Genomic DNA, 23,605 nt, shown 5'->3' with positions numbered 1-23,605 from the left:
ATTCTAACGTATAATTGTCGATTGGTCGATGTGACCGATCAATTGAAGAAGTGTAAATGGTAAAAGAATTAGAAAAAATCTTTGTTATTTTATAAGAGTTAACTGCTATGTGATTAAAAGAATGCGTTGATAAGACGATTATATGGTACACCCGTCATTCTTAATTTATGTTTCTTCTTTTTCTTCACGCATAATAATGTTATTTTGTTAAGAAAATTTATTTCATATTAAACAGAGATAACAAACTGAAATAACATATAAAAACGAAAAATGAAAACCAGCTAAGAATTCACTGAAGATGGGATCTGGAAATGGAAAAAGAAAGGAAGATGGACATTGTGAAAATTCTTGTGATGAGTGACATAGTTTTGGTGGAAAGGCACGTGGAATGCATTTCACAGACATGATGGGAAAGTTGTTGGAGGAAAGAGCAATTCTTATGCATTCCCAATTTCATTTTAGTTCCCATCTCCAAATTCCAATCAATCATCAATTCTAATTCTACTAATAATTAACATTAACATTCATATTAATATTAATTAACTTTGAGTGCACTACTACCCAAATGTATTTATGCTATCCACAAGTTCCAAAGTGATACAAAAATTAAAATAATAGAAAATAGGTTTAATAGCTATCTTTTATCTTGTTAACTTAGTTTTAGTTTTTCTTAAAAATAACTACTTTCATTAAATTAATTTAATCGAGTCCAATATATTTTAAAAAGAGTTAATTTAATCCTTGGTAATAATGTTATTTAAAATACGTATATATAAACAATTTGTGTGATTTTCAATTTAATTTTTTTTAATAATATTTTAAATTTTGACATGTAATATCTTTTAAATATATTTTTGTTTGGGATGTGTCAAGCTGGTAACATAATTTAATAAAAAAAAATTAATTGATCCAAGAATATAAAATCAAAATAAATTTTAAATCAAAACATGAAGACCAAATTATTAATTAAATAATTAAAAAAACAGTCAAAACATTATATTATATTAATGACACATGATATAATTAATAAATTATTGATTTATGATCAAACAAATATAGATAGATGAAAAGATGCATAGATAATAGAAATAATTTGTAAGAAAACAAAACGAAAATATAAAAAATAGAGTAGTTTTTTTGAAAAAAAAAAAAGAAAATTATATATGCAAGTTATAACCCACCTCAGGGTGATGTTGGTTTCCAACGTGTGAATAATAAAATATGAATGGAGCCAAAAAAAAGTAACTGAATTGAACAAAGACAAAGCACAAAGGCGGAGGGACAAAACATCAGCGTCAGGTCAAAAAAATTTAAATAAAAACAAAGGTTCTGTCTTCGTACCATTGGCGCGTGTCTTCCACGCTTCCTTAATAAATAATAACCCTTTCAAAAAGTAACCAAAAGGGGTTATTGTACCAAATTTTAATTTCACACTCATTAAGTGCACATTAAAGTTGCAAACTTTTGTCTGTGTTAATCTTCCTTTTCCATCTGAATTTATAAAAGTAATTCGAGTATTATTTTAGAAAAATTATTTTCTTTATCATGAAACATTTCTTAAATTAAATTTATTTTTTAAACCGAGTTTAGAACACTTCAATAAATAAATAAATAAATAAATAAAACTAACTAGTTTAATGCATTCTACCAACAATTTAAGTGAAGATGTATAGACAAAAAAATCCAACTCTAAAGGCATAGAGTTTTATATTCTACCTCTAACTTTAACCTTTCCTTTATACCTTCATAGTACATGTGGAATTCAATTACCTACAAGGCTACAACCAAAAAAAATCCACATCTATTCACTTTACCCACAAGAAGATAAACAAGAAATAATAATTTTTAGTGTTGGTTTGAGAAATAAATAAATAAACAATGAAAAATAGTTTCATGGGATTCATAAAAAAAGACTTATTTCTTAAATTAATATAAAATGGGGAAGGTGATTTTTCCTTTTCTTTTATTTTTGTTTTAGTTATTTGGAAAGTTTTAAATACTAAATAATTTAATATTACGAAAAATAATCAAGTAAATGTTAACTTCTAATTAGTATAAAAACACTCTCGTGTACTTTATTTTTGTATTGTCTTTGTTCACTCATGCAAACAAATAGGGTGGAATATATTCACTTTTTCCCTCTCTTCTTTTAATCTCAATGAAACTTTTTTCATTCTTTTTATTTTTTCTTCTTCTTTTTTTTCACTTTCACTCGAATCCAACATAAATAATATATATATCTATCTCTCTCTCTCTCTCTCTCTATATATATATATATATATATTTATCTATCTACCTATATATATTTATTTATTTATTTATCTATATATATATATATATATATATATATATATATATATATATATATATATATATATATATATATATATATATATATAGATAGATAGATAGATATTCTTCAATTTCAATTTTTAAATATTTTTGTAATGATAATTAAGCACCTATTTTAATTAGAGAATATTTTATATTTTTAGTTGTTTAAATGCAATGAGAGAGTTGTGTGTGGAGAATATGCTTATGCCTAATGATTGGGCCACTTGCCAGAATCACACCCTTTGGTTGTGTAAATTGGGCTTGCTGAAGCAATTTTGTTATTCGGAAATCATCGTTGTAGTAGCAGTAATACACCCACTTGGGCTCCGTTAATAAACCTTTATTCTCTTTAATAAAAGCAACTGGGCCAGTTAAACACAGAACAAAAGTGCAAAAAATCTAACACTCTATCAAGGTTTTTTTAATAGGATGATGTTTATTCATCTATGTATGTTACTTCCCATCCATTTTCGAATCAATTCTTTAGAATATATATTTTATACTCTAAAAAATCTATTACCAAATGAAAATAAATAATGCAAGAAACTTGTAAAGTAATAGAGGCACTTTGCACCTTTTTTAAAAAAAAATTGATAAAAATTATAGATATAATCATAAATGGTAAATAATTTGTAAATGTATTATTAGGGAATATGAGTTATTTAGATAGTGTAATCATTGGACAATTAAATGGAAAAATAAAAGAATAATAGTTATAAAAGTAAAATAATTTTGTATTTAAAAAATTCAAGTGTGAGTATAACTAAGTCTTATAGAGATAAGACCAATTTAATGTATATAATGTTTTGTGAAATTAAGTTAGGCTTAATATGTTTTTTAACATACAAACATATAACTTATAAAAATACTTTAAAATGATATCAATTCTTATAAGATTTAACATAAAATGAGATTTTGATAAGAAAAATAGTACGAAAAAAATCAAAGAGATTATAGTTTTATATAGTGATTGAGATTAATTAAGTTTAAGCAAAAATGCTTAATTTGGCACCATTTATCTGTTGTGTGCATTGATGTTGTGCTGATCTTTTAGCATGATTATGTTTCTGAAAGAGGCATTAGATATTTGGAAAGAAAGAAGAACACAGCATGTCATCATATCATGTCTCATATATATGTTTACTTTATCTCATATTGTGAAAATAGGTACTGTTTATGATGACTCGGTGCACCATGATTTAGCCGTTGATTATTAGTGTATTAAAAGCCAGAACGTGTCCATTTCCAAGCCATTCAACCACAACTTTAGGCTCTCACAGGTAAAAGAAATCAAAATATCTATGATTGATGCCTTTCATAGTTTATGCTCTGTACTCTTTCAATATTATAAGCATGAGATTGAGGTGTTCACAACACAGGAAAAGCATATTTGTCTGATTCAACTATTTCAACTGCATAAAAGTTATAATTAAAACACTTTTTTTGTTGAAGTCATAGCATGTAATTGAATGTGTATAGTAGATGTGGTTCTGCTAAGATTGGAGGCAGAGTTTTAATGAAAAGGTACAAACGTCTCAAATTGTCTTTTGCAATGGTGAAGCTGTCAACCACATCACTGTTGCCAATGACCATCCATAAATCTGCAGGACTGATCCTTCTCATGCTTCCACGGCAAAAGGGACATGACTCTGATCTCATGTACCTGAATTTTTCATCTGTTACATTTTGCATTTACAAGACATAACACATACTTTTATATCTTATCGTACCATTCCCAACATACAATAAATATCACTAGGAGAGACTCTAATCCCGTTCTAATACCATGTTAAGAATGAATTTAAGTCTAACTCAATACCAAAAAACGAGCTGAAAGTGAGGTTTATATCCAGTTATATACTTTAAACTGGTCTTATATCGACCAATGATTTATGAAGTAGTTATAAATCGTTCCTTTTAGAAAGATCATGGTTTCTGTAAGTTCTTTCATAAATGAATAACCAAATTCAATTCATTTAGCTTTTTTCTCAGTGAAAGATTAATAAAATGATGTTATCTTGGCATATCATGACATTAAGGGTTTATCTGGAGAAATTTTTTCCATAATAGTTATCTTAGTTTAGTAAAAAAACTGATTTATTTCTATTGTATTTTCTCATTTATGAAAAAAAGAAGTTATCAGAATAGGCAAAGGAATTTAACTCTGTTGTGGCATCTGACATTACCAATCATGGAAGCAACTTATGCAGAAGGAATGTCCACAATTAGGCAGAACCATCTTCATGTTGTTTTCCATGCATATGCCACATTCTTCATCTCCCTCTAAATCTTTACTGAGAACCTTTTCAAGCCTCTTTCTCTTCACTTCTGCATAACTGTGTCTTGGATCATTGTTAAACTCGCCTTGAAGCAACCTTAATGAAGGGTATATAACAGCTGCAAAAAGCATGCCATCATCCTCAAAGTTGATTCACAGTTCAAGAGAAAAAAGGCACCAACAAAACCAGATACACACATGTAATATGTAACATAACATTAAAACATACCATAAAATTCCTTTATAGTTGCTTTCCTTTCACTTGAGGAAATAGATGGTATTCCATCAGCGTATACCTGGACTAAGACAAAAGAAACATAGCTAATTCATTTGCATTTATTTCCACCACAAAAGGGTGGGGAAAGTATACGAAAGAGTGAAAATTTAGAAAATTGAACAATGGTGACTTACATTGAAAATTAGTATATGGAGTAATCCCAAATACACAGGTAAAGTATCTGTGCAACTAAGATCCAACCATTGAATCAAGTGCAAGAAAAGAGGTGCAAAGGGGCTGTAAGATAATTTCATCTGAAAAAAGTTCCCATCACAATCTCCAGGAAGTGACAATGCCCTGCACTAATTTTAAAGTTCTCATCTGTCATAAACATAGCTAGTCAAACACAATATATCAGAGTTTTTTCCTATGCAATTTTTGCATTGATGAAACGACTTGCATGATAATTACTGTAGACATAGATAAACCACTGCATTTGTAATTACATGACAATGAAAAAATCTTAATTATTGTAAATATCAATAAACTTTCTAAATATGATTATTTGTGACTGGATAGCAGTAAAGAATCTTCCTAACATATTGGTATGACAAAGGACAAACATGCATTTCCCAGTTGCATGTAACACACGAATGAGTTCTTTGAGAGGATTCTGCATGTATTCATAACACTAAATGAGACATATCTTCACCTATATAAGATTTTAACACTACTTTTAACCTAAAACTCGGTATTTTTTTTCTTACCATCTTTACTCAAAGTGAGAGTTTTCCATCACACTTGAATTTCTAATCATACCAAACATATTTCAGTGATATTGCAGCCCTTTGTCATCCATAAAATGAAAACGGAAAGAAGAAGGCAAATGGGAATGGAATAATACACTTGGCTATAAAATTAAATAGAAGAATTAGCTTACAAGGAATTAGCATGTTGTATATCATCTTCAAGAGCCTTGACAGAATCACTGTAAGAAGAATGATTGGCCTGATTTTGCCACATTTATAAGTCTCCCCAAGAAAAATGTAGCAAAAAGGAAGAAAATTTGAAGAGAAAGAAAGGGTTTTAGCCTTTTAGAAATCAGACCAGTTTGGTTTTCTTAATCAAATTCAAAGAGAATAATAATATTTGAAGCATGGAAATAGAATGAAGAAGAAGGGATGTCTCTTAAAAGGAAGGTGAGAGAGTAGGTTGCTTACTTTTCAAACTTTGCAAACTGTAAGGAAAGAAAAGGATGGCTTCAGTCACAGACTTTTCTTTCCTTCTTCATTAATTGCTTCCTCAACTGCACAACACTGTTCAATGCTTTTACCATTGACATTTGCATTTAGACAAAGTCTTACAAAATTGAAGTCTATAATCCTAGAGCTTGTGCCATTGTTCCTAAGAACCCTTTATTAAATGTTTTGCCTACTTTTGTTTACCTGTGTTCATTTCTCATTTTTCTGCTACAGAGAGCATTAATGGCGCTGCTGCCACCATTTTTAGGTGATGAACAAGTTTGCTATTGCAACCTGTGACTTCATTTTCTTTTAATGAAAGGGACCAAAACCTAAAGCCACACGGCACCATACAGACCCTTTTGCATGTTCTTCAAATCATTTTCAGAGTTTATACAGTTCAGAATTTGCAAGTGGAGAGGTCACGAGACGGCATGGTTGATGTGTAGGGATAAAGCAGATAAACAAAATCTATTTCACCTAAAACATCAGCTGAATATGTTTGAAAGCGAATGTTTTTAGAATTGATGAAACATGTCTTGTATTCTTATAACAGGACATACTTAAAAATCGAACTTAGTTTATTATATAATATATTATATAATAATATAATTTTTAACTTTTATGTTAAAAATGATATTTTGAAGTACACTTATTTTTCTTTTAATTATTGTATAAATTTCTGTTTAGAAATAAATTTTATATTGTTTTTAGAAATAGAGTGAAGTCGTGTTTACAAACACTAGTCATGTTTACAAACACAACGCTGAAATTTTATTGAAAAATTAGAAGAAAGATATGATTTTAATTTAATTTTATTAACCTAATTATTTTAAATTAGCATGATTGATAGATCAAAAATATTAGCTCTGGTCCAAAAATAAAAGAAATAAAGAAATGTGTAAAGTGATTAAAAATTTTGAATATAACAAAAGTTATCAATGATTGAACTAGAAATATGTCTCATATATTTTCAAAATTTTTTTCCAGATGGCATCTCATGTATTCCCAAAAATTTGTTCCATAAAGTTCATTCTAAATCTTATTCTTGAAATTTTGTTCTGAAAATCATATATTTCAGAAATTCTAAAAAAGTTGTTCCAGAAGATGTACATAACACGGCATTGGGTGAACTGGTGCAGTTAGTAATTAGGAGGGTACAGGAAGTAAACAAACAAAAGAAATCGTTAACCAATTTAGAGATCCAGCCCATTTTATGGTCTAATTCCTAGAATTAAAAATATATATATATATATATATTTTCCGTTTGATAATTCACCGTCTTTTTTATATTTGGATAAACATTCTCATACATATCCAAGAAATTAAAGTAAAATAAAGTTAAATAAAATTCATATTTTAAAATTCGCTTACACAAATTAAGGAAACAAGTGAAAAATCACAAGAGTCTCTACAAATTAATTAATTCAAAAACTAATTTTAACTTTTTTGAGAATTTCGTTTTTTATTCTAAGTTTCTTATTTTGGTCTTTCCTTATGAAGAAGTTTACCTATACATACACATCTCATTATTTAACATAAAAGAGGAAAGAAGATAAATGAGATGTATGAAAAGATTTATTTTGTTTTGGGATTCATGTTGATATTACTGTTCGTCGTATAAATACAAAATGAAAAAAAAGTACAAGTTAAACGAAAATTTATATTTTTTTTTGTTAATCTATGGACATTAACTTTATCCTAAAGATAAATAGATTAATAATCTTGGTTGTCTAGAAACTAAATATGGTGATGAATATTTTACTCAAACTATTTTATCTTTTCTTTTTCTTTTTTTCATTTCTCTTTCTGTGTTACAAATTCTACGTGGAAAAAGTATATAAATATAATAGTGTTCTGTACTTGTCTATTGTTAACAGCAGTGATAGTTTGAGGAAGAAGAAAAAAATATATCTATTTTGATATTCATAAATTTTTTATATTCATTTATATTATTTTTTATTTTTTTAAAAAAATATAAAAAAATTATTTTTTATGATTATTTTACTCTTGTGTTTCATATTAACGTAAAAATATATCATACCATTACTAAAAATCATTAAAATATTTTTTAAATGTTTTAGATGAGTTCACATGGAACAAGAGAAAAGTGAGTTGGTATAATAAACTTTACGAAAGGATCATTATTCTGATTTTATTCATCCCAGCAAAGATTGAAAGAAAGTGATTGTAATTTGTCCACTTACACAAATAGCATAAGCATCTGTTTCAATTGTTGACTTTATTTTTCCATAATGTGGTCTGAGCCTATGCAGAATTTGATACTACTTTCACAGGGGAAAACATGAACAAGCACATTTGCATTTCAAGGACACAACAGAATAATAATTGTGTGCATCTTGGACCACTCAATTTAATTGTCTGTAACATATATTATTTTAAGCTTCAAATTAAGGAACACAAATCAATAAATTAATCACCCTTCATTCTAATCCTGCACAATTTTCCACCTTTTGGCTTTTGGCACGGTTAAGGCTGTGTCCAACACAGCTTTTACATTAGAAAGAATTTACATTGTTATCAACTTGTGTCAATATATCATTAGAGAAGTTTCAATTTCAGTTCAAAAAATTTCTGATACTTAATAACAAAGAAAAGAGGTTGATCTTACCGTAGTGTGGTGGTGCATGCAGAATTGTTGATGCAACCTGTTTAGCAACCCCTCATTGTTTCTGTTCATTGTCTTATAGCCACAACACAAGACATTTTTTTCTTCTATACAATTAGTCCTGTTTGGTGTGTTGCTTCTTCCTCCAGTGAAAACAAATCAGTGGGCTCAGATATTAATTTTCACATTTCTTCTAGGGAAAGAGAAAAAGATAAGGGGAACATGAAGTCATTTTCTTAAAGAAAAAGAAGATTCCTATATCAGATAAAGATACAACAAACGTGAATGAACAATCAATAATAAAAAAAAAAAGATAAAGTTAAGTGGGAGAAAGCTGGTTGTGATGCTGAGTTCAAGCAACAAACAGTTCATTTTGTCCATCACCCAATTTTCTTGATGCAAATTATTAGCTTCTCTTCCTGAATACAATGTGTTTATGGTCTCTTTTTGTGATTACTCTTCTTCTTGTGCTGAGATCACATGTGCTTTGCCAACTTCAAGGTATGTTGTTTTTAGCAGGCAAGTCAAGGAGTTATTTCTGAATTCTATTTCACTTCAAGCAACCATGAATTACAAAAACTATAACTCATTTTCATGAACACGAAATTCCTGAATAGAGCGTGTTTATTCTGCAAAATATCATGTCATTTTGAAAAGAGGAACAATATTTTGATGCAATAATCCCTTAACTTTTAGTTCTGTTTTCTAGTCAGAACTGAAGTTCTATCTTTGGAATATGCGCTTTAAATGTTTGCATTAAGATCAACACCAAAAATTAGAAGAATTTTGTTGGGCTCTAAATTTGTGAGATAATTGATTTGGGGTGCAGAGTTTATGAGTATTGACTGTGGAGGGACGAGTAACTACACTGATAAAGGAACGGGGCTTTCATGGATATCAGATTCTGGGATGATGAAACATGGGAAATCAGCGTTGGTACAAAATCCTAGAGAAAACAAGGTTCAGTATCAGAGACGCAGAGAGTTTCCAATTGACAGCAGAAAATACTGTTATACACTTGGTTCTGAGCAGAGAAGAAGGTATCTAGTGCGAGCAACGTTTCAGTATGGTATCTTGGATGATGGTGACACATACCCTCAGTTTCAGCTCTATTTGGATGCAACAAAATGGGCTACTGTGTCAATATATGATGCCACAAGAACTTATGTTAAGGAAATGATCTTCAGGGCACCCTCAAACTCCATTGATGTTTGCGTGTGCTGTGCTACCACCGGCTCTCCCTTCATATCTACCCTTGAACTAAGGCCCTTGAATCTTTCTATGTATGCCACAGATTTTGAGAGCAATTTCTTCTTGAAAGTGGCTGCAAGAATTAACTTTGGTGCTCCAAGTGAGGATGTAGTCAGGTCTGGTACCCCCTTATACTATTTTTTTCCCTTTTCTTCCAAAAGTTTTTTGCTCAAATATGGGGAGTTTCAACTGTATACACAAAATTTGCATCACTGTTTACTTTGTCTGGAAAAAAGGTGAATATATTTGGTGCCATTAGCTTGATTTGTTTATTAACAAATATGTATCAGGTATCCAGATGACCCATATGATAGAATTTGGGAGTCTGATCTTATTAAAAGACAAAACTATCTGGTTGGGGTGGCCCCGGGCACTGAAAGAATTAATACAACAAAGAAAATAGAAATAGAGACAAGAGAATACCCACCTGTTAAAGTGATGCAGACTGCAGTTGTTGGCACAAAAGGAGTCCTTAGCTATAGACTAAACCTGGAAGATTTCCCTGGAAATGCTAGAGCTTATGCATATTTTGCAGAGATTGAAGATCTGGCTAAGAATGAGACTAGAAAATTCAAATTGGAGCAACCTTACATAGCTGACTACAGTAATGCAGTGGTGAACATAGCTGAGAATGCCAATGGGACCTACACTCTTTATGAACCAAGTTATATGAACGTGAGTCTTGAGTTTGTGCTTTCGTTCTCCTTTGTTAAGACCAGGGATTCTACTCAAGGACCTCTTCTAAATGCAATGGAAATAAGCAAATACGTGCAAATTGCTTCGAAAACTGACAGACAAGACTGTAAGTTCTTAATATCATTTTATAATCTGTAAAAATTATCTTTTCTTGCACGTCCAAGATGTTACATAAAATAATTAGAGTTTGATAAAAAAAAGATTGCATTGCTGCATTGACTGAACAGGTTGCTAACCATATTCTTATTTTACAGCAAATTTTGTTAATGCGTTTCGCTTCTTATCAGCTGGAAGTGCCCTGATGAATGAAGGTGATCCCTGTGTTCCAACTCCCTGGGACTGGATAAATTGTAGTACAACTACACCTCCAAGAATTACAAAGATGTAACACCTCCATACCTTTTTGTTGATGTTTTTTTTTTTATGGTAGCTTCTAATCTGGTGAATTGTCATTCTGTGAATGAAGTCATCTCTGACAGCAGAATTTATGCAGACAACAGTGTTGAATTGTTAAAGTTGGTATAATAGAATGGCAGATATGTGATAATTATACATGCAGAACCAAATAAGCAGAAGCATGATTGAAAATTATCATGAAATGTTTCAATAGTTTGCATGTCATTTTGCCATGGGGAATATTTACTAGAATTTCAAGTAGTACAAATATTTACTAATTGTTATAAGTTGTATTAGAAATCTGTCACGAAGGAATCTGAAGGGTGAAATCCCGAGGGATCTCAACAACATGGAATCATTGACAGAACTGTAAGTAAATCGATCACCTTCAGAATAGAATTTTTTTCTTTTAGATATTGTTTCTTTTGTAATTCATTTTGTTTTCTTAGGTGGTTAGACGGGAACTTGCTTACAGGACAACTTCCTGACATGAGCAATCTTGTCAATCTAAAGATTGTGTAAGTTCTTTAGTTTCACTTATAAAATCTTCTATGAAAAGGTTGTGGTGGAATCAATATGTAGGAAAACACCATTCTATGTTTCCCTTTTCTTATTTTCAATTTCTCAACTACTGACATGCAGGCATCTGGAGAACAACAGATTGGCAGGTCCCTTACCATCTTACTTGGGTAGTTTACCAAGTTTACAAGCACTGTATGCAGCACTTGATCATCCATGTTTATCATCTATACTTTGGGAATTTGAAGCATTTTCCTAGTACCATAATTTTACCCTTCAGACACTTATTATAATCATTCTCATCTCTGGCAGGTTCATACAGAATAACTCTTTTAGTGGGGTAATACCATCAGGTTTACTGTCAGGCAAAATCATTTTCAAGTGAGTACCCACATCAAAAACATTTCTTTTCTAGTTTTAGGTCAATTTAAGTGAAGATGCTAGACACCCAATTGAATTTGAATAAATATGGTAGGACGAGGATCCTTTTTATGCCTTTAATATCGAGATTGAAGTAACCGATATTTATTTTTTCTGCAAGCTTTGATGATAATCCTGAACTGCATAAAGGGAACAAGAAGCATTTTCAGTTGATGCTAGGAATTTCTATTGGAGTACTAGGGATTCTATTAATATTATTCTTAGCAAGTTTGGTTCTATTGCTTAATCTGCGGAGAAAAACTTCTCGACAGAAACGAGATGAAAAGGGTTAGCGCACCAAGCCGAATTTGATACTTGTAAATTGAAAAATATGAAGTTCTACCATAAAAACAATCTTGTGCCTTACAGGTATTTCTGGGCGCAGCAGTACTAAACCTTTAACTGGATACTCATTTGGTCGAGGTGGAAATTTAATGGATGAAGGTACTGCTTGCTATATTACACTCTCTGAGTTGAAAGAAGCTACTAATAATTTCTCAAAGAAAATTGGCAAAGGAAGCTTTGGATCTGTCTACTATGGGAAAATGAGTGATGGAAAAGAGGTGGCAGTTAAGACTATGACCGATCCATCAAGCTATGGGAACCAGCAATTTGTAAATGAGGTAGCATTTCCGTAATTGAATTCTGAATGAGGCTTGGTTCAGTATAGTCAGTCAATCAGTATCATTCTATAGATTTTTGGCTGCATTCATTCAAAAGGATCGTGATCCTTGAATTTCATAAACACAGCATTCTTAATGTTAAAGATACAACGATATCAATTCTCAAACAACTTAAAAATTGCACTATAAAACCTTCTCAACTCCATCTCATGTCTAACTCCAGAAGACTTACTTTCGAACATGAGTTTCCAAAATAACTGACGAGAATGAGAACAGCTTAATTTTCATCCCATTGATTGTAGAGTCACAAATGCAGGTAGCCCTCTTATCAAGAATTCATCACAGAAACTTGGTTCCTCTGATTGGATATTGTGAAGAAGAATATCAGCATATGCTGGTTTACGAGTATATGCACAATGGCACTTTAAGGGAGTACATTCACGGTCTAATTCCACACCCTGATGCTCATTTACTTACCTAGTTGTAAAAACTGTGATCTGATATAAATTATAATGCTCTGACAGAATGTTCGAACCAGAAGCAATTGGATTGGTTAGCTCGCCTTCGAATTGCAGAAGATGCAGCTAGAGGTTGATTAATGGCTAGCTTATTGGTCGCTCCACAAGTAATTTTATCTTTTCACTTCCAAGTTAACAGTTAAAGAGCCATTTTCTATTTCTGTAGGTCTTGAATACTTACACACAGGATGCAATCCAAGTATCATTCACCGTGATGTGAAGACAAGCAATATTCTCCTAGACATCAATATGAGAGCAAAAGTGTCAGATTTTGGACTTTCAAGACTCGCTGAAGAAGATTTAACACACATATCAAGTGTTGCAAGGGGAACTGTAGGTTATCTGGATCCTGAGTAAGCCATGGTTCTCACGTGTCTATGTTCAACAAAACATCATTTCTACTTAAAACACTGAGCTCAGGTTTTTTACCCCTCAACAGGTACTACGCAAATCAGCAATTGACTGAAAAAAGTGACGTGTATAGTTTTGGAGTCGTTTTGTTGGAACTGATATCAGGAAAAAAACCTGTATCCTCAGAAGACTATGGTCCTGAAATGAACATCGTTCACTGGGTATGTTATCCTTTTCTCAACAATCCAAAGTCAAAAAATAGCTTCCACAAAGTTTGCCACACCAGAAGCTGAAACATAAACATGTGCAACAATTAAATGTGATCAAGAATCAACTAGTTTTGGTTAAATACAATCCCTAACTTTAAAAAGTTTGTAGTTCTATTGGAAGAAACTGTTCTTTCAGCTGAATTAGCAAACACTTATCTGATGTGGGGTGTGTCGTATTTTCTTAGTTTACCACATGTCATAAAGTTAATCAAATTAGTACAGTAAATTCATATATAACAGTGAAAAACTTGGTCCAACGAAATTATTTCAAGGGATCAAAGTGAAAAGGTTCTGACTTGAGAGAATAAACTAAGACCAAAGAATAAGATTATGGAACAAAAGTTCATTTTAGGCATTAATTTTTGTAGAAAGTACCTCTTTGAATACTTTGATGGCAGCCCCACATGCAAATTTACGTGTTTTGCAGGTAAGATCCTTAATTCGTAAAGGAGATGTGATAAGCATTATGGACCCTTCCCTTGTGGGGAATGCCAAAACTGAATCAATTTGGAGGGTTGCTGAAATTGCTATGCAATGTGTAGAACAACACGGTGCCTACAGGCCAAAAATGCAAGAGGTCATTTTGGCCATACAAGATGCTTCTAGCATTGAAAAAGGCACAGAAAATCAACTCAAGCTATCATCTTCGAGCGGTTCAAAGCCACAGTCTTCTCGTAAGACTTTGCTTGCAAGTTTTCTAGAAATTGAGAGCCCTGATTCCTGCCTCCCCTCAGCCAGATAACTTCTCTATTTTTTCTTCACATCATGTTGAGTTTTGTACATTGTTTATCACTGTTTTCTTTTGCCTTTTGTCCATTGTCATAGTACTAATATATGTTAATACCAATAATATTGATATAACCTTCAAATCTTAGAACCAACCAAAGAAAATGTATAATTCTTTCTTATCTTTATTTGACCACTTGCTGGAATTAACAAGTTATTTGAATTTAATTTGGGTATATATGTATTCGAAAAATAAGTGATATTAATTTTTACATTAAGTAAAAAAATAATAATTAGATTAAAATTAATGTCAATTTCTTAAATAGGTTAAACTCATATTTTATTAATATTCTATCTCCACAATAATTTTATCTCAAAACAACTTTTAATAATATTAAAGACGACGATTTAATTTAGTCATAAATTTAAACAAATTTCTTTATCTAAAGTTTTCCCTTTCCTTAAAGATAGCCAAACAAAAATTTTAAAATAAGGAAGAAAAAAAAGAAATTTACTTCAGAAAATCCATAATTTAATTGTTGAAAACGTTACTTAACTTGTTTTTATTAACATTATAAGTTACATAACTTGATTCGAAAAAGGGCAAACACAATTTTGTTTTGTCCAGTTTTTTTGAGTTAAAATAAACAAAAGTCAAAAAGTTGACAGTATTGCGTTTCTCCATTTTTAGACCGAAATTTTACATGATTTGAATATTTGAATAATTTGATTACTTGAAAATTAAAATCATTACCAATAAGTCTCATTCGTCGTTGTCGAATTAATTGAGCATATTATACAACATAGGTATACATAATATCGAATAATGAGCGTTCATTTGAAGAAGCTTCAATATTGTAACGTATTATCCTAATCTTGATTAGAATAAAATAAAGTATGCGTGGATTTGACTTTATTTTGATGGATTATATATACAGCAGATAAACCTAATCCTGGAATCTAAAATAAAATAATGATAATAACAATAATAATGTGATATAATGCTATTTAGAATATTCATTGCTAACGTAATGTTTTCTATTCAGTGAGCAGCCAAACCATGCGTGTTATACAAAAAAGATTGGGATAGAATAGAACATATAAACATAAAAAAAAGGATAATTTGAAGATTTATTAAGCTTCAATTTTCCGAAATATTTAATGCACTTTTTTAAATATTTGAATTTCGGTTGCTTTTATAAAAGAAATTTTCAATTTTACAATTATTAAATTTTGTAAATCTTATTTTTAATTTCTAACATGTGTTTGAAAGTAATTAATAATCTTTATTGTATATCTTAATTTTTTTTTCGTGTGGATCAAGTATTGGTGTGAGAATACTCAATGCAAATGTGCGTTATCCGATGTTATGTGGATGTTTACATGAACTTTTAAGCAAAAATAAAATAGTTTTATCGATATAATTTGACAATAAAAAGAATAAAATATTAATTTTTAATTTTAGTATTGTTATTGTATAAAATTGGTTTGTCAAAAATATGATATTGTTCTTTTGTTTGTTTGTCGAAGTATATTATCTCTTCAAATTTCAATGTATACCTACACGTTATTTATCATTAAAAAAAATCAATTATTATTATAAAAGTATGTCTTTTGGATTGAAAAATGTTAGAGTAACTTATCAAAGGTTAATGAACAAAAATTTTCATTATCTTATAAAAAAGTATATAGAAGTTTACGTTGATGATAGAGTAACGTCAGACTCACTAAAATAACATGTTAATATGATTAAACCCAGATAATATAAAAAAGTAAGGAAAAAAAAATATCAACAATTTTCAAGTTTTCAAGCATTTTTCTATCATTATTAATAAAGTTATAAAATATTTATGACTTTGAATGTTGAAATACTTATAAATATCTACCTCTTCAAGTTCATCACACCTGATATGACGACATACATGTTCCAGACAATAACAAAATGTAAAATAAAAACAAATAAACGTGAATTTAGAATTGAAACAAAATTAAGAACTTTTTTAAACATAAAGTCTAAAATTTTAAAATGTAAGTCGTGGGTAAAAATTAAGAAAGGACAAAATTCAATTTAAATTAATTTTTGTTCCCAGTAGAGTTGATCAAAACTTTGCAATTGATTTAAATTACTCGGTCGTTCAACTATTTAGATTTTTTTAACCTGTCATTAAACTTACAGCATTTAATTAAATCTTATCATATAATTTTTTGACTGAATCTTTAAAGATTTTAAAGTTGTCATAAATTATTAGTTCCTTACAATTTTAAACTATGAAAATTAGTGTCAACTCTGAATTTTTCAGAAAAATTCAACAGATTTCTAATTTAGGAAATTATTTATTTTCTTAAAAATAGTCCATGATCATCTTAATGGTTAACCTTTTTTGTATTTTTTATCCATTAAATGTCTTGTCGATATTCTTTTACTTACAAACCCAAGTTGTCTGTTTTCTTGTGTGTTGGTTGTAGTTTGCGTCGTATATCGTATGATTATCGTTGTCTCGTAGTGATAATCGTAGGTATGGTGATAATCTCGTCATGGGAAAAAACGCAATACGCAACGCAACGCATCGTTTCTGTTACGGCATTCCTTACCTCACCCACCGCAACACCCAAACACCAAAACCCAACCACACTCTCCTCAACTCATATATCTCTCAAAAGCTTCAAACTTTCGGACACAAAACATCAAAAAGCTTAGCCCTACTTCTTCTTCTCTCAATTCATCACTTCTCTATCTTGGTTTTCCTTTTTTTTAGGTGGGGATTAGGATAAGGGTCTTCTTCATCTCAAATTTGATCACTTCTCTCTCTTTCTGTGACCCTCTTCAGTTTTTCTCTTTCTTCTCTGCTTCAGCTTTCCACAAAGTAAAGCCAAAGAGGGAAAGATGGCAATGATTCCGTACCAACTTTCCCGTTTACCTTACCACGATTCCCTCAAAGTACTTGAAGCTGATATACAGCACGCTAATGCTTTGTGAGTCTAATATTTCCCCTACCCTTTAAATTTTTTTCATCAATTTATGAACTTTCCTTTGTATATGTGTGTTTTGGGTACTGGGAAAGAAGTGGGTGTGGGGATGGTCTTCTCGGTACTGTTGATTATCACCTTTAATTGCTTTCAAGTATGTTAATTTTATAAAAGGAACAGGATCAAGTATTGATAGGGTCATTGAATTTGTTGCTCATGATAGGAATTTGTTTGTCACTGGTGAATTTGATTGTGTTATTTTTTTTTTGTTGCCCCCCTTCTGAATTTGGATTGTGTGTTGTGCTGCCCTCTTCTAGGGCTGCTGCAATTCCCAGAGCCAAGGGTGGGACTGTTCTTCAAATGAAATTGGTTTACAATCAGTTGGCTCCTCTCTTCCTGTTATTTCTACAATGGATGGATTGTTCTTGTGCAGGCTTTCTCCATAGGTATCTCAACCTCTTCCACATAATTATATACAAGGTATCCTTCATCTATCTATCTCTCTCTGTTGATCCTTTTATGTTTTACGGTTTTGGACACTTTGGTATATGATACCCATGTTTCATGTTTTTTCTCTTGATGTTGTTGCTCTATAATTTACCAAAGGTACACAATGATGGTAGATCAAACATGTCTACCCATGGAAGGAAGGCTACCATTGGGGACTTTTATGGTGCGTGAATATTTGACTTTAAAGAAGAAAAAAACCATTTTTATTTTTTAATATTTTTCTTTAATCAAAAGTATAATCCGTTTGTGGCTGTCATCCATTGGTGACTATTCCTCACATTATTTATGTTATCACAAATTGAACTTTCAGCCGTTATATTGCCATCTCTCCAAAGGCTTCATGGTAGTTTGGAGAAGTTGGAGGCTGTTGAAGCAGGAGAATCAAGCATAGAAGGTTCAAGTCATGGCAATAAGTTGATTGAAGCAAGTGGGAGACTAACCAATATTGATTTGCAAAGAGAAGATGAATGTGGAATTTGCTTAGAGCCTTGCACCAAAATGGTTTTACCTGGTTGCTGCCATGCCATGTGTATCAAATGCTACCGCAAGTGGTAATCAAAATATTTGTCTCATATCCCATATGATCAAGTTTCAATTTTTATGTCATTTCCAATGGTTTATCATTTTTGACGGTTGTGCTGCTGGACTTGTTCAATTGCAGGAACAGAAAATCAGAGTCTTGTCCTTTTTGTCGTGGCAGTTTGAGGAGAGTTAATTCAGAGGATCTATGGGTGCTAACTTGTGACGATGATGTTGTTGATGCAGAAACAGTTTCTAAAGAGGATTTATTGCGTTTTTACCTCTATATCAGCAAGCTGCCAAAAGATCACCCAGATGCACTTTTCCTAATGTATTATGAATACCTCATTTAATTTTCCATTGAATAAGAACAAAAAGGAAAAAAATGTACAGATAGTCAATTCCGGAATACAAATGTGAATAGAGTCTGGAAAGAAAATACTCTGGTAATGTAATCACAGTTGTTCTGGTAAGAGATATTTCTGGTTTTTTGGCCCAGAAAAACCATTCTTCTTACTTCTGTGATGTATCTCCATTGTAGACATTGTTCTTGCAATTAACCTGGAATTCCTTGTATGAAGGATCCATTAAGTTAAATATTCTTGTATGTTACTTGTTGCCACAGACTGATGTTGAGAAAATGATTCTGTTGTGACTGTAATGTATGTTGGAAATGTAAACATTTGGAAAATCATAAGGTTCTCTAAAATATAAATGAGGGCAAAGTTTCTGTTAAGTTTCTCTAAAATTTATAAGGTTCCATTTTAGTTTTTATTATTTTATATTTTTAGTTTCTCTAATCTCAAAATGGATTTCTCTAGTCTATTATTAGAAGAGATAAAAATATATTAAGAATGGATTGAAGGAATCCCAAAGATATAACCTAAAATTTGATGATTATAAAAGAATACAGAACTATTTATTTATTGATTGAACCGTGTGAATCAGCCAAATGGATTTCTTTTATATAATTCAAAATAAATTTAATTAAGTTTCAACTCTATTCTAAATTTTGATATTTGTAACATAATTCTTATTAAATTTTTAGTTTATTAAGTATTTTTATAAAATTATATTTTTTAAGTGAATTTTTATCGTTTAATTAATTTCTGTTATTCATTTGATGTAGTTGTTATTTTTGTTTATTTATCTTACTTATTACTAAATATGAAGTTTTCTACTTAATACAGAATTATATTATAACTAATATAAAATTATAAGTAAAATTTAATGTTTTAACTGATTTTTTTTAATAACAACGACGATTTTATTAATGGTGCTGATGGAAAGTTTTTGATATATATAACAATTCTATTATTTAACATATTTTCAATTAAAGCAACATTTTTTTTCATGATTTCATGTTAACTATAATATTATCTTTATATTAAAAATATAATATAATTAATAAAAAAATCAGTTTAAAAAGTTTTTTTTATTTAATGAACAATTTGTTTTTAGTAATAATTCATTTAAAAAATACCTAAATTTATGAAAGTGAAAGAATTCGAACTTAATTAATTAAAGCCTTCAAAATATAATATCACAGGTAAGTGTAAGTTTCAATTTCAACATGGAGCCTACAAACAGTTATTTTGAAAGTAATATTTTTTTTTCCTTTCATTATTTTGTGTACTGAAATTTAAAAGCATGTACTAAAAATTAGGAAAATACATTTTCCACCTTTATTAAGATAACCTAAACTGCCAGCATAGGTTGAGTTGTATAAAGACAAAGTACTGTAACTGATCATATATCTTTGATATTATGTCTGATTCATGAATTAATCATCTTTAAAAGCTTAAGCATTTAGGTGGGGGAAATATCTGAATGCTTTTACATGTAGTGACGTGTGGTCTTTGAAATTTTCGTACAGAAGTTTGAATTGACATTTATGTTTTGCATTGATACAACTTTTTTTTCTTTCAATTCTACCACATTTAATATTAGTCTTGGTGTAAGGTGGAATATGGTATAACTTTTCATATAGACTTTTTATGCAAATTAGTAGTTCCTTGATTTTCTAGGGTTCAAATTAATCTATAATTTATAATGATCGTAATAGAATGTATATGAATATGATAGGAAGGTTTACATCGTGAGTTTAAGTATAAATAAATTAGCTATCAAGTTTGATATATTTGACATGGGAGCTAACCCTTTTATCATTATTAATTAAAGGTGACTTAATGTCTTATTATTATTATATGATATGATTGAATTATAGGTTTATTTATCAAAATGGGTCATTTTTCTTTTTAAACTTAAAAGTATTTGGATCGTTTTGTAAATTTATTATACATATGTGTTAAGTTGTATAAGGTTGATAATTTTATTTGAAAAAGTGATAAATAGTATGGATGATTCTTGATTACATTGAAGTTTGTATGTAATTTTAGTGACTTCGATAAGATGAAACTTAATTAATCACCATTTAAAATTTAAGTAAAAGTTGTAAATAATGACTTTAACTTGAAGTTGTACATGAGAATGACGACTGTAACAAATAAATTTTAAATTGAAATCATGTATAGGGTGGAAGACTTTAATGCAAACGATTTTGAATGAAATATCCACTTCATTATACATGTGATTTGAGCATGGAATGTAGCTCGAGAGCGAAACACAATCAAGAGGAGAACTTGTAAGAAGGTTGAGTAGCATGTGAAATTGAACAAGAAGGACAAGTACAAAGATAATTCGACAAGACAGTTACATAACGTTGAGAGGTCGGCAAGGTGCATTATGATAGACCAGTGATGCATTTCAATAGCCCGGTAAGGTACATGAAGAACTTAGATGGTTTGGCAGAAAATCCATATAACTTGGTAAAATGTATAGAGAACTATATGGCTCAGCGAAAAGTTCAAATAACTTGACAATGTGCATACAAAAATTTGATAACTTGGTGTGAAGTCCATATAACTCAGTAAGATGCATGGAGAACTCAAATAGCTTAATAAGATGCATGTACTCTTGAAGTGAGTGATATAATATGTATCTTACCGAGCTATTTGGACTTTCCACCAAGTTATATGAGTTATTCGTGCATCTTATTGAGATATCTAAACTTCTTATTGAGCTGAGTTTTCCATGCACCTTACTAAGACATATGAACTTGTTGTTGAGCTATTTAAGTTCTTCATATTCCTTACTAGACACATAGACTTCTTGTTGAAAAATATAGATTCTTAATACACCTTATGTAGACATCTAGACTTCTTGAAGAGTTATTTGAGTTTTTTTATGTATCTTATCGAATTATTGGAATGCACCACTAATTTATCTAAATATCTTTCCAACCTTTTAGTGCTACTTAATTATCGTGTCAAGTTATTTCTTATTAAATTTATCGTGCTACCTAACCTTTTTATAAAGTTTTTCTTTTTCTAGTGCTTGACTCTCATGTCATGTCATCTTTCATACATTAAGCATGTATATGTTGAAATTATAATGTAATATATGTTTAAAATTTATTTATGCTAAAGTTGGGATTTTTATATTAACTTCAGTTGAAATAAATTTAAAAAGTGAGACACGTAAATTTGAAAAAAAATTGACCCTTTGTACATAAACCTTGAATTGGTATATTGTATTTCAAGAAGTATTGCATAGCGGTCAATCCAATCCATTGAGAGCAGAGACAATACCACTTACAGAAAATCGAAAATAAAAATAATAAACAACAAAGACAGCGCAAAGTCAAAAGAAAGTGTGACAATAAATGTCAGGGGAACAAACACAGCCTTGCCCAACTAAACTTTTGTTTATTTTACACTTAAAATTAATTAACAGTTACCGTTATGAATGTATTGAATTTGGATTTTAATTTTTTTTATGAGTATTATCACTACCATTATATAACTTGGAACTTTTTCTGGATTTGTTTATTTTCTTTTCTATTCATTGCTAAATTTTGTTTAATATAACTAACCATTATGTCAGTGGTGAATTTAAGTAATTCATTTCTAAATTTTGTTTAATATAACTATAACCTTTATGGCAGTGGTGTTTATGTAATTTTAATTGAATTTTTATTAAAAAAACTATATTCTTTAATTTAGTTATTATGAATTGATTTTGTTGACAAGTTGAGTAATGTGACTCTTATTGAAAAAAAAAATGGATATTTTTATTAAATATTGTAAAAAATTTCTGTTTCATCGAGTGTTTAAGCTTTTTATATCATGTTAATTGAATAACCATTGATAGTACTGGGGTGAGATAAGTGTTTATTTTTGTAATTTTAAGTAAGACATTGTGAATTTGGACACTGAAGAAATAAAGTTTGAAAATCATAATTATCTTCATAAAAGAGTAGCATATTTTTTTTAAATTTAATACTTAAACAAAAATTAATTTAATCATGAGGAGATAAGAAATAAAAAAATTTGGTAAAAAAAATTAAAATTTCGGTACTTCATTTATTTTTATTGTTTTAGTTTGTAATGTTTTATTTAAAGCTTTAAAATGAAACTCAGTTAAAAACTGTGACATTTTTGGACAATTGAAAAGTTTTTTTTCATAAAAACTTAATAATATTTAAACTTAGAACTTAAATAAACCGTCTTTTTATTTTTCATACAAAAATACGTAAATAATAATCAAACAATTAATATTTAATTTAAAAATATAAAAAAATTAAACATTCAATAAAATAAATATCTTTTAACAAAAACTGCAAAAAACCAAATTTACAATTGTTTTAATTTTTTATTTATTATTTAATTTCTTATCTTTCTATTAATGCAAAAAGATTTAGCAAATTTCTCTCCCGAGGTGTGTTTGAGGTGAATTTAGGATAATACTTCGTCTTAATAGTATCACGTCCCAACTAATTATTTATTTAATAAAAAATAAAAATATTTATTTACTTTACTTTATTTCTTATTGTTAGTTCTTATAATTTAAACTTTTTCCAAAACTATTTTAAAACTTATAAATCTGCAATTTCCTTAAAAAAATCTTACTACATAAACTCATTGAAATGTAATTACAAAATGTTAGTTATAAAAATATATTTAAAAAATCTAATAAATCATATATTTTTTTAAATGAAAAAAATTGTTGTGTCTTAAAACAATCTTTAAAATCCCACCAACACAGGTAAATTATAATTTTGAAAAAAAAAAGTAATTTGT

The 23,605-nt window shown here is 29.7% G+C and overlaps 3 protein-coding genes across 10 annotated transcripts; 2 read left to right on the top strand and 1 right to left on the bottom strand.

The window, feature by feature from the left end:
- Positions 1 to 3,615: 3,615 nt before the first annotated feature.
- Positions 3,616 to 6,197, bottom strand: LOC124847612 (E3 ubiquitin-protein ligase AIRP2-like). 4 transcript variants are annotated; one of them, XM_088091872.1, is made up of 6 exons: positions 6,050 to 6,197; positions 5,770 to 5,837; positions 5,024 to 5,186; positions 4,842 to 4,908; positions 4,521 to 4,731; positions 3,616 to 3,997 (listed from the first exon to the last, which is right to left on the bottom strand). In XM_088091872.1, exons 3-6 carry the CDS (start codon positions 5,141 to 5,143, stop codon positions 3,787 to 3,789), a joined length of 609 nt encoding a protein of 202 aa, XP_087947998.1. In that variant the 5' UTR covers positions 5,144 to 5,186; positions 5,770 to 5,837; positions 6,050 to 6,197; the 3' UTR covers positions 3,616 to 3,786. The 4 variants fall into 4 exon arrangements, with proteins under 4 accessions (XP_087947998.1, XP_047181103.1, XP_087947999.1 ...); XM_047325147.2 differs by lacking the exon at positions 6,050 to 6,197 and having other exon boundaries at positions 5,770 to 6,037; XM_088091873.1 differs by lacking the exon at positions 6,050 to 6,197 and having other exon boundaries at positions 5,024 to 5,210; positions 5,770 to 6,036.
- Positions 6,198 to 8,686: 2,489 nt separating this feature from the next.
- LOC124847609 (Leucine-rich repeat protein kinase family protein) lies at positions 8,687 to 14,696 on the top strand. 3 transcript variants are annotated; one of them, XM_088116553.1, is made up of 15 exons: positions 8,906 to 9,200; positions 9,529 to 10,066; positions 10,241 to 10,752; positions 10,934 to 11,030; positions 11,340 to 11,411; positions 11,492 to 11,560; positions 11,685 to 11,756; positions 11,874 to 11,942; positions 12,103 to 12,269; positions 12,351 to 12,604; positions 12,921 to 13,047; positions 13,129 to 13,194; positions 13,289 to 13,475; positions 13,562 to 13,694; positions 14,170 to 14,696. In XM_088116553.1, the coding sequence occupies exons 1-15, from the start codon at positions 9,128 to 9,130 to the stop codon at positions 14,482 to 14,484; spliced, it is 2,751 nt and encodes a 916-aa protein (XP_087972679.1). In that variant the 5' UTR covers positions 8,906 to 9,127; the 3' UTR covers positions 14,485 to 14,696. The 3 variants fall into 3 exon arrangements, with proteins under 3 accessions (XP_087972681.1, XP_087972679.1, XP_047181098.2); XM_047325142.2 differs by having other exon boundaries at positions 8,907 to 9,200; positions 10,901 to 11,030; XM_088116555.1 differs by lacking the exon at positions 14,170 to 14,696 and having other exon boundaries at positions 8,687 to 9,200; positions 10,901 to 11,030; positions 13,289 to 13,455; positions 13,562 to 13,677.
- Positions 14,697 to 17,064: 2,368 nt separating this feature from the next.
- On the top strand, positions 17,065 to 19,061 carry LOC124847610 (E3 ubiquitin-protein ligase AIRP2-like). 3 transcript variants are annotated; one of them, XM_088114851.1, is made up of 5 exons: positions 17,065 to 17,441; positions 17,753 to 17,915; positions 18,042 to 18,108; positions 18,256 to 18,496; positions 18,607 to 19,061. In XM_088114851.1, the coding sequence occupies exons 1-5, from the start codon at positions 17,353 to 17,355 to the stop codon at positions 18,815 to 18,817; spliced, it is 771 nt and encodes a 256-aa protein (XP_087970977.1). In that variant the 5' UTR covers positions 17,065 to 17,352; the 3' UTR covers positions 18,818 to 19,061. The 3 variants fall into 3 exon arrangements, with proteins under 3 accessions (XP_087970977.1, XP_047181100.1, XP_087970976.1); XM_047325144.2 differs by having other exon boundaries at positions 17,068 to 17,441; positions 17,869 to 17,915; XM_088114850.1 differs by lacking the exon at positions 17,065 to 17,441 and having other exon boundaries at positions 17,452 to 17,915.
- The last annotated feature ends 4,544 nt before the right edge of the window (positions 19,062 to 23,605 follow it).

The sequence above is a fragment of the Vigna umbellata genome, chromosome 5 (assembly GCF_029865625.1).
Source record: "Vigna umbellata cultivar VRB3 chromosome 5, Vumbellata_1.0, whole genome shotgun sequence".
Taxonomy (NCBI): domain Eukaryota; kingdom Viridiplantae; phylum Streptophyta; class Magnoliopsida; order Fabales; family Fabaceae; genus Vigna; species Vigna umbellata.
The sequence above is the reverse complement of the archived record's forward strand: the minus strand, read 5'-3'. Positions and strand labels throughout refer to the sequence as shown.